The sequence below is a fragment of the Scyliorhinus torazame genome, chromosome 19 (assembly GCF_047496885.1).
Source record: "Scyliorhinus torazame isolate Kashiwa2021f chromosome 19, sScyTor2.1, whole genome shotgun sequence".
Lineage (NCBI taxonomy): Eukaryota > Metazoa > Chordata > Chondrichthyes > Carcharhiniformes > Scyliorhinidae > Scyliorhinus > Scyliorhinus torazame.
In genome coordinates, this window is record NC_092725.1 from 38,225,736 (window position 1) to 38,240,996 (window position 15,261).

General features: G+C 48.4%; 1 protein-coding gene across 5 annotated transcripts in view; it reads left to right on the top strand.

Moving 5' to 3' along the window:
* LOC140396089 (ras-related protein Rab-19-like) overlaps positions 1–15,261 on the top strand; it is a 180,869-nt gene that overhangs the window by 20,163 nt on the left and 145,445 nt on the right. For all 5 annotated transcript variants that reach the window (XM_072484195.1, XM_072484192.1, XM_072484193.1 and 2 more), the window contains exon 2: positions 10,356–10,551. In XM_072484195.1, the coding sequence (XP_072340296.1) occupies positions 10,357–10,551 (195 nt within the window). In that variant the 5' untranslated portion in view covers position 10,356. The remainder of the gene's footprint in view (positions 1–10,355; positions 10,552–15,261) is intronic.

Sequence of the window (15,261 nt, forward strand, 5' to 3'; positions counted from 1 at the left end):
TTGTCTGTGGGGGGGGGGTGGGAGGGTTAGGGAGGGACTATGATTGCCTGTGCGGGAGGTTCTGTGTTTGGGTGGGGGGCTGTCATTGCCTGTGGGGGGGGGCGGAGGGAGGGATTCTGTGATTGCCTTTAGTGGGGGGTGGGGACTGCGATTGCCTATTGAGGGAGTGGCAGTCTGTGATTGCCTGTTGAGGGAGTGGCAGTCTGTGATTGCCTATTGAGGGAGTGGCAGTCTGTGATTGCCTATTGAGGGAGTGGCAGTCTATGTGATTGCCTATTGAGGGAGTGGCAGTCTGTGATTGCCTGTTGAGGGAGTGGCAGTCTGTGATTGCCTGTTGAGGGAGTGGCAGTCTATGTGATTGCCTATTGAGGGAGTGGCAGTCAATGTGATTGCCTATTGAGGGAGTGGCAGTCTATGTGATTGCCTATTGAGGGAGTGGCAGTCTATGTGATTGCCTGTTGAGGGAGTGGCAGTCTGTGATTGCCTGTTGAGGGAGTGGCAGTCTATGTGATTGCCTGTGGCTGGGGCTGTGCTGAGCGTTGGGAGGGGAAGAAACGGTCTGGATTACAGGAAAGTTTCACAATAGTAAATAGTCCCAGTGAGATGAAGCTTTTATATTTAAAACAGGAGGTTTGATGTTGAAACATGTGGGATACACATTGAAAGTTTGGATTTGTATGAATAGAGATCTTGGTGAAGTCACAGGGACACAGCATTGAAATCACCTCCCCACTAAGTCTCATTGCAAAACAATAAGGACAGCAGGTGTTAGTGGGAGACACACCAATCACAAATCCATTTCAACAGAGCTGATCCTTTTATAGCTAAAAACACAGCCCAGTTAAACAAGGCATCACTCTCTCCAATCAAAGAGAAGATTCTAACCCTTAACTGGAAATCTCTTTCAAGGTCACCAGCCTGATCTTGGAAATGTCAGGTGACGGTGTGTATATCAGCACCCCCAGGAATACCGAAGGAATTAGCTACGGGGAGACTGTAAATACCATGGGGCAGCACGGTACCACAGTGACTAGCACTGTGGCTTCACAGCGCCAGGGTCACAGGTTCAATTCATCGCTGGGTCGCTGTCTGTGCGGAGTCTGCACGTTCTCCCCGTGTCTGCGTGGGTTTCCTCCGGGTGCTCCGGTTTCCTCCCACAGTCCAAAGACGTGCAGGTTAGGTGGATGGGCCATGATAAATTGCCCTTCGTGACCAAAATGGTTAGGAGGGGTTATTGGGTTACGGGGATAGGGTGGAAGTGAGGGCTTAAGTGGGTCGGTGCAGACTCGATGGGCCGAATGGTCTCCTTCTGCACTGTACGTTCTATGCATAGTGCCAACAGTCCCCACGATACCTGCCCATTGGATAACAGTTATGCAGTAACCACCCTATCTCGTACATACATCACAAACAAGTTAACAAATGAGATATGATCACATGGGAGCCCTGTCTACAGCCTCGCTCGCAACGGTGTTTCATTAACAAGGACCACATTAGAAAAAAAATGATGGTACAAATGTAGCGAGGCTGATGACTTGGAAGAGGGACTTTGGGAGCAGTGCTGAGGGAGGTGGGACCTATACGGTCTGGGTGAGTTACACCTCAACAGCATCAGGACCAATGTACTTCTGGGATAGTTTTGTTAGTAATTATTGGTGAGATTTTTAACTAACTTGGCAGGGTGACCAGAATGTAACAAAGAAAAAAAAAAAGATACACAAAGATAAAGGAATCTGAAACCAAAGAGAAAATGCTGGAAAATCTCAGCAGGTCTGGCAGCATCTGAAGGGAGAGAAAAGAGCTAACGTTTTGAGTCCAGATGACCCTTTGCCAAAGCTCAAAGATACACAAAGAGTTGTGAGAAAAATATTGCACAAGAGTAAGAAGTAATAAGGTGTTCTGTGAGGTCAGCGTAAGAAAGAATGCAATAAAGTGTAAATCAGATTTAATGTACCTGTCTGTGAAGTTAGTGAGCTTCAGGTGGAAGCAGGCATGGGCCATTTAGTGCCAATAATGGAGAACTAGCTCAAAAAAGAACAGGATTGGATACTAAACATTCGCAAATACAAGATCATCTGGAACGATTGTGCGGAATTTGCATTTTCTCCCCGTGTGTGCGTGGGTTTCTTCTGGGTGCTCCGTTTCCTTCCACAGTCCAAAGATGTGCAGGTCAGGTGGGCTTATGGGGATATGGCAGCGGATAGGCTAGGTAGGGTGCTCTTTCTGAGGCTTGATGCAGACTTGATGGACCGAATGGCCTCATTCTGCATTTAGGGATTCCATGATAGGGGAAGTGGTGTAAGTCTGAATTAAAGACAATGGGTTTGATTTTTTAGCCAGATCACAATGAACATAGAACAGTACAGAACAGAACAGGCCCTTCGGCCCTCGATGTTGTGCCGAGCATTGTCCGAAACCAAGATCAAGCTATCCCACTCCCTGTCATTCTGGTGTGCTCCATGTGCCTATCCAACAACCGATTGAAAGTTCCTAAAGTGTCCGACTTCACTATCACAGCAGGCAGTCCATTCCACACCCTAACCACACTCTGAGTAAAGAACCTACCTCGGACATCCCTCCTATATCTCCCACCCTGAATCTTATAGTTATGCTGTCTTGTAACAGCTACATCCACCCGAGGAAATAGTTTCTGAACGTCCGCTCTATCTATCCCCCTCATTATCTTATAAACCTCTATTAAGTCGCCTCTCATCCTCCTCCGCTCCAAAGAGAAAAGCCCTAGCTCCCTCAACCTTTCCTCACAAGACCGATCCTGCAAACTAGGCAGCATCCTGGTAAATCTCCTTTGCACCCTTTCCAATGCTTCCACATCCTTCCTATAATGAGGTGACCAGAACTGCGCACAATACTCCAAATGTGGTCTCACCAGGGTCATGTACAGTTGCAGCATAACCCCGCGGCTCTTAAACTCAAGCCCCCTGTTAATAAACGCTAACACACTATAAGCCTTCTTCACGGCTCTATCCACTTGTGAGGCAACCTTCAGAGATCTGTGGACATGAACCCCAAGATCTCTCTCTTGCTCCACATTCCTCAGAACCCTGCCGTTGACCCTGTAATCCGCATTCAAATTTTTTCTACCAAAATGAATCACCTCGCACTTGTCAGGGTTAAACTCCATCTGTCATTTTTCGGCCCAGCTCTGCATCCTATCAATGTCTCTTTGCAGCCTACAACAGCCCTCCACCTCATCCACTACTCCACCAATCTTGGTGTCATCAGCAAATTTACTGACCCACCCTTCAGCCCCCTCCTCCAAGTCATTGATAAAAATGGATGGGGCGGGGACCATGTATAGGTCCGTTGACCTCGGGCGGGAATTTCTGGTCACCGGGCGGGTGCGGCTGGAAAATCCCGCCCAATATTACAGTGCTGGAGAGAGGAAATTACATTATTCAGTGTAGAAAAAATGTACAAGGAGGATATAGGCACCAAACTATCGAGGAGTTATAAAGGGCAAGCCTGTACCGGTCATGATACCAACCTCTGCCAAAACCCTCAGCACTTCCTTGTGCCGTATCCCTCTATACCCATCCTATCCATGCGTTTGTCAAGATGCCTTTTGAACGCCGTTAATGTATCTGCTTCCACAACCTCCCCTGGCAACGTGTTCCAGGCATTCACCACCCTCTGCGTAAAAAACCTCCGTCGCACATCGGAGTCCCAACAGAAGTGAATTAACAATCATTTGTGTTTTTTCCTGAGATCTTTAACTCTTGCCTGCTGCAATGAGTTACAGGCACAAGATTTATAAGTAAAACATTTTTAAAAGAGTAAAATATGAACATATAATGGAACATGGTCTACTTGTCTAACTAGTCCCAAAATCCCATCCCACCCAGACATAAACACAAGACAGACACACAGTGAAGGGGTAGGAAAGGTTTAAAAATAACAGGGATTAAGAGGCATGAGAGATTTGAGGATCTTTGAGGTCATCGCATAGATGATTTGGAGTTGGGGACCAAGGGCAATATGTCCAAATTTGCAGACGACACTAAGATAAGTGGTAAAGTAAAAAGTGCAGAGGACACTGGAAGTCTGCAGAGGGATTTGGATAGGCTAAGTGAATGGGCTAGGGTCTGGCAGATGGATGGAATACAATGTTGACAAATGTGAGGTTATCCATTTTGGTAGGAATAACAGCAAAAGGGATTATTATTTAAATGATAAAATATTAAAACATGCTGCTGTGCAGAGAGACCTGGGTGTGCTACTGTATGAGTCGCAAAAAGTTGGTTTACAGGTGCAACAGGTGATTAAGAAGGCGAATGGAATTTTGTCCTTCATTGCTAGAGGGATGGAGTTTACGACTAGGGAGGTTATGCTGCAATTGTATAAGGTGTTAGTGAGGCCACACCTGGAGTATTGTGTTCAGTTTTGGTCTCCTTACTTGAGAAAGGACATACTGGCACTGGAGGGTGTGCAGAGGAGATTCACTAGGTCAATCCCAGAGCCGAAGGGGTTGGATTACGAGGAGAGGATGAGTAGACTAGGACTGTACTCGTTGGAATTTAGAAGGATGAGGGGGAATCTTATAGAAACATATAAAATTATGAAGGGAATAGATAGGATAGATGCGGGCAGGTTGTTTCCACTGGCGGGTGAAAGCAGAAGGGGGCATAGCCTCAAAATAAAGGGAAGTAGATTTAGGACTGAGTTTAGGAGGAACTTCTTCACCCAAAGGGTTGTGAATCTATGGAATTCCTTGCCCAGTGAAGCAGTAGAGGCTCCTTCATTAAATGTTTTTAAGATAAAGATAGATAGTTTTTTGAAGAATAAAGGGATTAAGGGGTATGGTGTTCGGGCCGGAAAGTGGAGCTGAGTCCACAAAAGATCAGCCATGATCTCATTGAATGGCGGAGCAGGCTCGAGGGGCCAAATGGCCTACTCCTGCTCCTAGTTCTTATGTTCTTATATTCTTTGTAGGCGGTGATCTCTTCAGAATGCGAGGTGTTAAAACAGCAGTTGGTTTGGATCTTCAAGCTGGACCACTCAGGCTCAACTCTCAGACTGTGGGATCCCTTCTCGGGACACATTTTAACTTTTGTTGGGCTGAACCTTACCCTCAGAAGATGCACTTCAGGACTGCTCACTTTCTGATATGTGTTCAGCTTCAGCAGACTCACCGGCAGCTTGTTTCAGTTCAACAGAATATCAGAGCAGCAGTTTTTGTGAGGCCTTCGAGTTGTCTGGTACCTTTTAATGGGAGAGGATTCCGGAAAGTTCCCCCTCCTCCGCTCTATCTTCAGGCTTTCAGTGCTCACTTCTGGGGGAGAGATTCAAAAGGATTCTTCTGCTTGGTTCTGCAGCTCCAAATAAAACTGAAATCAAAATCACACAGCGGGGCATTCCAAAATAAAAAGCACCAATCCACATCGAGAATCTACTTAGCCCTGGGATTGCAACGGAGCTGACTGGTTGCAAGCAGAGTCGATGAAAATGGCATCCTTGGTCTATGCCACAGGTCACACTGATTCAAGGAATCTTCTGGATTAGTCCAAATATCAGCTTGCAGTGTGATGGGGGGGGGGGGGGGTGGGGGCAGACAGGTGCAGCTCAAAACCAAAAGTCTGTAATTTTGCGCGGACATGAATTAAAAAGAGAAACAGGAAACAGACAAGGGTTTAACAGGTCCCTTACAGCCCTGTGTTCAGCTCGGGGACAGATGGGCCTTAGCTTGGTGGGGGATTTGATAGGGTGTTATGGTAGTCCTCTGGATGAGTTCTATCCTGTCTTTGTTCTTGTGGCGATGCTGGGCTAGGCCAGGCCCAATGTCATGGTCATTATCTTGTTGCTTCTTGGGTGACAGCACCTGGGGGCCTGGGGGGTGGGTTCTGAGCTGGGTGATCCACATTTGGAGAGATGTTGAGATGGGTCTGAAAGGACCCAGTCTTCATCCTTGTTTAATTCCTCCTGAGAGTTAGGCAGTTGGTTGGCTGGTCTTTGTGCTGTTGGAATATGGCGGACCTGAAGGGTTAGTTCTGATGGTTCTTGTTCTTCTTTACTTTCTCAGTGGAAGAACAGGGATTGTTGACATGAGTCTGTTTGAAAGACGTGCTTGTTCGGTGAATTGGACACTCTGAATTCTCCCTCTGTGTACCCGAATAAGTGCCGGAGTGTAGCGACTAGGGGATTTTCACAGTAACTTCATTGCAGTGTTAATGTAATCCTACTTGTGAGACTGATAAAGATTATTATTATTATTATTGTGCCCGGTCAATCTCCTTGATATTGTCTTTTGCCATCTCGAACACGAGGGTGGCTTCCTGTTCCAGTCTGGATCCGGAAAAGAGATCAAAGTGCACAATAAAAGTTAGCGAATTGCCCTTCGTACTGGAGTTCTTGGGTATCATTTTGTCCAGTCATTCTGTTTTGAAGCTATGTATGTGATGTAGCTCTAAATTGTTGCCTGTCTCGTGTTTGGGTGCAGACTGGTCATTTATCCGTCAGGGGATTCTCGAGTCTTGTTCCTAACGCGGTAATGATTTGTTTTGGATTGTATCTGTTTTACATTGACACCTGTAGTTATCTTTTTTTTGCTTGTTTCGTGCGTTTTTGTGTAAAAATTGAATAACTTTAATAAATGTGGTTTTGAAAATATTCACTTCCTCCTCCACTGACGGACAGTGGCAGCCGTGTGTACCATCTACAAAATGTTCTGCAGCAACTCAACAAGGCTCCTTCGACAGCATCCTCCAAACCCTTGACCCATCTAGAAGGACAAGAGCAGCAGATACCTGGGAACCCCACCACCTGGAGGTTCCACTCCAAGTCATACACCATCCTGACTTGGAAATATATCGACGCCTGTTCCTTAAATATCGTTTGGGGGAAAAACCTGGAATTCCCTCCATAACAGCACAGTGGGTGTCCCTCCACCTCGGGGACTGCAGTGCTTCTAGAAGGCAGCTCACCACCAGCTTCTGAAGGGCAATTAAAGATGGGCAATAAATGCTGGTCCAAGTGTTGTCTTTCCTGTGAATGAGGGGTTTGTGAACAGCGAGGAGGGGAGAGGAGAATTTCTAAAGGATAAATGGCAGATTAAATTTAATACAGAGAAATGTGAAATGATTCATTTTTGCAGGATGAACATGGAGAGACGATACAAAATGGGGGACAAAGTGCTTAAGGGATGCAGTAGCAGAGGGACCTGGATGTTTATGTACATAGGTCATTGAGATGGCAGGGCAGGTGGAGAGAGCAGTTAATAAAGTGTATAGCATCCTGGGCTTTAGAAATAGGGGCACAGAGTACCCCTAGGGGGTTATGCTGAACTTAGGTAATCACAGAATTGTTACGCTCAGAAGGAGACCATTCGGTCCATTGTGTGTGCACCCTGGCTTTCCAAATGAGCATCAGGACTTGGTGCCATGCCTTTTCCTTGTGCTGTCAGGCCCCTTCCTGTTGATTCCCTTTTTTCCTCTTTATTTTGCTGTCATCGTTTTGATCCATTGATGCTTAATGGACATGTATCTTTAAGTCAAGCAGGGGAAATTAAGAATTCAAAAGTTACAAACTTTGGACAGCAAAACTCAAACTTTGTGGCATCCAAGAGATGGGGTGGGATGCAATTTGAATAATTGGCTGGTGGGGATCAGGGGTTAAAGGGAGAAGGAAGGAAAAAGGGGCGTGAGATATCAGCCATGATTGATTGGTGAAGCATAAGAACATAAGAACATAACATAAGAACTAGGAACAGGAGTAGGCCATCTGGCCCCTCGAGCCTGCTCCGCCATTTAATGAGATCATGGCTGATCTTTGTGGACTCAGCTCCACTCTCCGGCCCGTACACCATATCCCCGAATCCCTTTATTCTTTAGAAAGGCATCTATCTTTTTCTTAAAAACGTTGAAAGAAGGAGCCTCAACTGCTTCACTGGGCAAGGAATTCCAGAGATTCACAACCCTTTGGGTGAAGAAGTTCCTCCTACACTCCATCCTAAATCTACCTCCCCTTATTTTGAGGCTATGCCCCCTAGTTCTGCTTTCCCTGACCAGTGGAAACAACCTGCCCGCATCTATCCTATCTATTCCCTTCATAATCTTATATCATAGATCATAGAATTTACAGTGCAGAAGGAGGCCATTCGGCCCATCGAGTCTGCACCGGCTCTTGGAAAGAGCACCCCACCCAAGGTCCACACCTCCACCCTATCCCCATAACCCAGTAACCCCACCCAACACTAAGGGCAATATATGTCTCAATAAGCTCCCCCCGCATCCTTCTAAACTCCAATGAGTACAGTCCCAGTATACTCAACCTCTCGTCATAATCTAATCCCCATAACTCTGGGATCAACCTAGTGAATCTCCTCTGCACTCCCTCCAGTGCCAATATGTCCTTTCTCAGGTAAGGAGACCAAAACTGAACACAATACTCCAGATGCGGCCTCACCAACACCCTATACAATTGCAGCATAACCTCCCTAGTCTTGAACTCCATCCCTCTAGCAATGAAAGACAAAACTCGATTAGCCTTCTTAATCACCTGTTGCACCTGCACACCAACTTTTTGCGACTCGTGCACCAGCACACCCAGGTCCCTCTGCACAGCAGCATGTTTTAACATCTTACCGTTTAAATAATAATCCATTCTGCTGTTATTCCTCCCAAAATGGATAGCCTCACACTTGGCAACATTGAATTCCATCTGCCAGACCCTAGCCCATTCACCTAACCTAAATCCTTCTGCAGACTTCCGGTATCCTCCGCCCTTTTTGCTTTACCTAATGACCTAATTCTGCTCCTATGTCACATGATCTCTCTCTCTCTCTCTCTCTGGATCTGAAAACTTTGATGGAAGGTCTGCTTAAAGATAGCCCTCTGAAACAAAGACTCTTTTTCCTTTCACTTATTATTTTCACCCCTCTTCCCTCTGTGTCTGTCTTGTGTGTGTGCAGAGGGTGGGGTAAAATTAGAGTGGGAGATTAGGAGTTGGATAATAGTTAACCAGTTGTATTTGCTGAATATTTCATTCTAGTTCTTGTTATAAATAAACAGTAAATGTGTTTACATTTACAAACCTGGTGAGTGTAATTATTCGGCAGCCAAAGGCCAAAGACTTTGGGTATTTTTCGAAGAATTATTGATGAATTCAATTTGTTGTGGCTCTGGGTCAAGTGGTGCTGGAATTGACCGCGCACTAACCCGATAGGTCGTATCAGTACCCTGCACATAGTTTCTATTCAAATAATTATCTAATACCCTCTTGAATGCCCCGACTGAACCTGCCTCCACCACACTGGCAGACAGTGCATTCCAGACCTCAACCACTCGCTGTGTGAAAAAGATTTTTCTCACACCACAATCGCTTTTTTGTGCAAATCACTTTAAACCTGTGCCCTCTCGTTCTTGATCCTTTAACGAGTGCAAACAGTTTCTCCCGACCTACCCTCTCGAGCCCCCTCATGATTTTGAGCATCTCTATCAAATCTCCTCTTCGCCGCCTTCTCTCCAAGGAGATCAGTCCCAATCTCTCCAATCCTCATAACTGACATTTCTCATCCCTGGAGCCATTCTTTGTAAACCTCTTCCGCACTCTCTCTCCAACACGTTCGCATCCTTCCTATAACGTGGAGCCCAGAACTGTGCACAATATCCCAGCTGAGGTCTAACTAGTGTCTTGTGTAAATTCAGCATAACCTCCTTGCTCTTGTATTCCATGCCCCATATTTTATGAGCTGCTCTCTCCGCCTGTCCTCCCAACTTCAATGATCTTTGCAAATAAACACCCTCTGCTCCTACACCCCTCATTGGATATTGTCTCTCCATGTTCTTCCTACCAAAATACATCATCTTGCACTTCTCTGCTCCCCCACCCACCTGCCCACTCCACCAACCTGCCCATGTCCTTGTCAAGTTCGACACTTGTCAAGTTCTTCACAGTTTGCAATACTTCCAAGATTTATGTCAACCCCAAATTTTGAAATTGTGCCCTGGTCACCTGTTCAGATTGGTGGAGATTCGAGAGCCCAGGGACACAGATTGAAGGTGACAAAGAAGCAATGGAGATGTGAGGAGACATTTCCTAACAGAGCGAGCGGTTAGGATCCGGATCGAACTGTCCGAGAGTGTGCTGGGGCAGATTCAACTGAGGATTTCCAAAGAGAATGAGATTATTATCTGAACAGGAAGAATGTGCAGGATTAGATGGAGAATGCGGGCGAGTGACTGGAGGTGAATTGCTTCTTCAGAGATACAGCAGAGAGAATGTGGGCCGAATGGCCTCTTGCTGTAACCATTCTGTGATGAAAGCATATTTGTTATTGACATCAGTACTTTTGATGGAGGTTTTATTACCAGTTGATAGATTTAAGTGATATTTAATTGCAGTATGAATACGGTGGGGGCCGGTGCAGATGAAGCCTTTGACTACCTCTTCAAGATCGTGCTAATCGGAGATTCCAACATTGGCAAGACCTGTGTGGTTCAGCGGTTCAGAACAGGAGTATTCAGCGAGAAGCAGCAGAACACGATTGGAGTCGACTTCATCGTCAAAACATTGGACATTGAGGGCAAGAGAGTAAAGGTGGAGCGTCCCACTCAGATTGACTCTCACTCCATCACACTGTCTCTCACTCCCTCACTCCATCACTCTGTCTCACTCCCTCACTCCATCACACTGTCTCACTCCCTCACTCCGTCCTCACTGTCACTCCCTCTCACTGTCACTCACTCCCTCACTCTGTCCTCACTGTCTCTCACTCCCTCATTCCATCACACTGTCACTCACTCCCTCACTCCATCACACTGTCTCTCACTCCCTCATTCCATCACACTGTCTCTCACTCCCTCATTCCATCACACTGTCTCTCACTCCCTCACTCCATCACACTGTCTCTCACTCCCTCACTCCATCACACTGTCTCTCATTCCCTCACTCCATCACACTGTCTCTCACTCCCTCACTCCATCACACAGTCTCTCACTCCCTCATACCATCCTCATTGTCCCTCCCTCACTCCATCACACTGTCTCTCACTTCCTCAATCCATGACACTGTCACTCAGTCCATCCCACTGTCTCACTCCCTCACTCCATCCTCAGTGTCACTCACTTCCTCACTCCATCACACTGTCTGCCACTCCCTCACTCCATCACACTGTCACTCACTCCATCCCACTGCCTCACTCCCTCTCTCCATCACACTGTCTCTCACTCCCTCACTCCATCTCACTGTCACTCACTCCCTCACTCCATTACACTGTCTCACTCCCTCTCTCCATCACACTGTCTCTCACTCCCTCACTCCATCTCACTGTCACTCACTCCCTCACTCCATTACACTGTCTCACTCCCTCACTCCATCCTCAGTGGCTCTCACTCCCTCACTCCTTCCTCACTGTCTCTCACTCCCTCACTCCGTCCTCACTCTCTCACTCCATCACACTTTCTCTCACTCCTTCACTCCATCCTCACTTTCTTTCATTCACTCACTCCGTCCTCACTGTCTCTCACTCCCTCACTCCATCATACTGTCACTCACTCCCTCGCTTCATCACAGTCTCTCACTCACTCACTCCCTCACTCCATCACAGTCTCTCACTCACTCACTCCATCTCACTGTCACTCACTCCCTCACTCCATCACACTTGTCACTCACTCCATCACACTGTCCCTCGCTACCTCACTCGATCTCACTGTCACTCACTCCCTCACTCGACCTCACTGTCACGCACTCACTCCATCTCAGTCTCTCACTCCCTCACTTGATCTCACTGTCCCTCACTCCATCTCGCAGTCTTTCACTCCCTCACTCCAGCCTCACTGTCACTCACTCTTCACTCTGTCCTCACTGTCTCTCACTCCCTCACTCCGTCCTCACTGTCACTCCCTCTCACTGTCACTCACTCCATCCTCACTGTCACTCACTCTTCTCTCCGTCCGCACTGTCTCTCACTCTGTCACTCACTCCCCCACTCCATCGCAATGTCTCTCACTTCCTCACTGTCTCTCACTCCATCACACTCACTCACTCCCTCACTTCATCCTCAGTATCACTCACTCCCTCACTCCGTCACACTGTCTCTCACTCCCTCACTCCATCGCAATGTCTCTCACTTCCTCACTGTCACTCACTCCCTCACTCCGTCACACTGTCTCTCACTCCCTCACTCCATCACACTGTCTCTCACTCCCTCACTCCGTCCTCATTGTCTCTCACTCCCTCACACTGTCTCTCACCCCCCTCCCTCCATCACACTGTCTCTCACTCCCTCCATCACACTGTCTCTCACTCCCTCCATCATACTGTCTCTCACTCCGTCACAGTGTCTCTCCCTCCCTCACTCAGTCACGATGTCTCACTCCCTCACTCCATCACACTGTCTCTCACTCTGTCTCATTCCCTCGCTCCATCCTCACTGCCTCTCACTCCCTCACTCCGTCCTCATTGTCTCTCACTCCCTCACTCCATCACACTGACACTCACTCCGTCACTCCATCACACTGTCTCTCACCCCCCTCCCTCCATCACACTGTCTCTCACTCCCTCCATCATACTGTCTCTCACTCCGTCACAGTGTCTCTCCCTCCCTCACTCAGTCACGATGTCTCACTCCCTCCATCGCGCTGTCTCTCACTCCATCACACTGTCACACACTCCCTCCTCACAATCAGTCACTCCCCCACTCCTTCTCACTGTCTCTCACTCCCTCACTCCTTCTCACTGTCTCTCACTCCCTCACTCCAACACACTGTCTCTCACTTCCTCACTCCATCACTCTGTCTCTCACTCCCTCACTCCATCTCACTGTCACTCACTCCCTCACTCCATCACACTGTCACTCCCTCACTCCATCACACTGTCTCTCACTCCCTCACTCCATCACACTGTCTCGCTCCCTCCATCTTCACTGTCTCTCACTCCCTCACTCCATCACACTGTCTCTCACTCCGTCACTCCATCACACTGTCTCTCACTCCCTCACTCCCTCTCACTGTCACTCACTCCCTCACTCCATCACACTGTCTCTCACTCCCTCACTCCATCACACTGTCTCTCACTCCCTCACTCCATCACAGTGTCTCACTCCCTCACTCCATCTTCACTGTCACTCAATCCCTCACTCCATCACACTGTCTGTCACTCCCTCACTCCATCACACTGTCACTCACTCCCTCACTCCATCTCACTGTCTCTCACTCCCTCACTCCATCACACTGTCACTCACTCCCTCACTCCCTCTCACTGTCTCTCACTCCCTCACTCCATCTCACTGTCTCTCACTCCCTCACTCCATCTCACTGTCTCTCACTCCCTCACTCCGTCCTCACTGTCACTCACTCCCTCACTCCATCACACTGTCTCTCACTCCCTCACTCCCTCTCAATGTCACTCACTCCCTCACTCCATCGCACTGTCTCTCACCCCCTCACTCCATCACACTGTCTCTCACTCCCTCACTCCATCACACTGTCTCTCACTCCCTCACTCCCTCTCAATGTCACTCACTCCCTCACTCCATCACACTGTCTCTCACTCCCTCACTCCATCTCACTGTCTCTCACTCCCTCACTCCATCTCCCTGTCTCTCACTCCCTCTCAATGTCACTCACTCCCTCACTCCATCGCACTGTCTCTCACTCCCTCACTCCATCTCCCTGTCTCTCACTCCCTCACTCCATCACACTGTCACTCCCTCACTCCATCACACTGTCACTCACTCCCTCACTCCATCACACTGTCTCTCACTCCCTCACTCCATCACACTGTCTCTCACTCCCTCACTCCATCACACTGTCACTCCCTCGCTCCCTCACACTGTCACTCACTCCCTCACTCCATCACACTGTCTCTCACTCCCTCACTCCATCACACTGTCTCTCACTCCCTCACTCCATCACACTGTCACTCCCTCGCTCCCTCTCACTGTCTCTCACTCCCTCTCACTGTCACTGACTCTCTCACTCCCTCTCACTGTCTCTCACTCCCTCACTCCATCACACTGTCACTCCCTCACTCCCTCACACTGTCACTCACTCCCTCACTCCATCACACTGTCTCTCACTCCCTCACTCCATCACACTGTCACTCACTCCCTCAATCCATCACACTGTCACTCCCTCACACTGTCTCTCACTCCCTCACACTGTCACTCACTCCATCACACTGTCTCTCACTCCCTCACACTATTACTCATTCCCTCACTCCATCACTCCATCACACTGTCACTCACTCCCTCACTCCATCACACTGTCTCACTCCCTCACTCCATCCTCAGTGTCTCTCACTCCCTCACTCCTTCCTCACTGTCTCTCACTCCCTCACTCCTTCCTCACTGTCTCTCACTCCCTCACTCCGTCCTCACTCTCTCACTCCTTCCTCACTGTCTCTCACTCCATCACACTATCTCTCACTCCTTCACTCCATCCTCACTTTCTTTCATTCACTCACTCCGTCCTCACTGTCTCTCACTCCCTCACTCCATCACACTGTCACTCACTTCCTCGCTTCATCTCAGTCACTCACTCCCTCACTCCATCACACTGTCACTCACTCCTTCACTCCATCACACTGTCTCACTCCCTCACTCCATCTTCACTGTCACTCACTCCCTCACTCCATCACACTGTCACTCCCTCACTCCATCTTCACTGTCTCTCACTCCCTCACTCCATCACACTGTCTCTCACTCCCTCACTCCATCTCCCTGTCTCTCACTCCCTCTCACTGTCACTGACTCTCTCACTCCCTCTCCCTGTCTCTCACTCCCTCACTCCATCACACTGTCACTCCCTCACTCCCTCACACTGTCACTCACTCCCTCACTCCATCACACTGTCTCACTCCCTCACTCCATCCTCAGTGTCTCTCACTCCCTCACTCCTTCCTCACTGTCTCTCACTCACTCACTCCGTCCTCACTCTCTCACTCCTTCCTCACTGTCTCTCACTCCATCACACTATCTCTCACTCCTTCACTCCATCCTCACTTTCTTTCATTCACTCACTCCGTCCTCACTGTCTCTCACACCCTCACTCCATCACACTGTCACTCACTTCCTCGCTTCATCTCACTCACTCACTCCCTCACTCCATCACTGTCTCTCACTCCCTCACTCCCTCACTCCCTCTCACTGTCTCTCACTCCCTCACTCCATCACACTGTCACTCCCTCACTCCCTCACACTGTCTCTCACTCCCTCACTCCATCACACTGTCTATCACTCCCTCACTCCATCACACTGTCTCTCACTCCCTCACTCCATCACACTGTCTATCACTCCCTCACTCCATC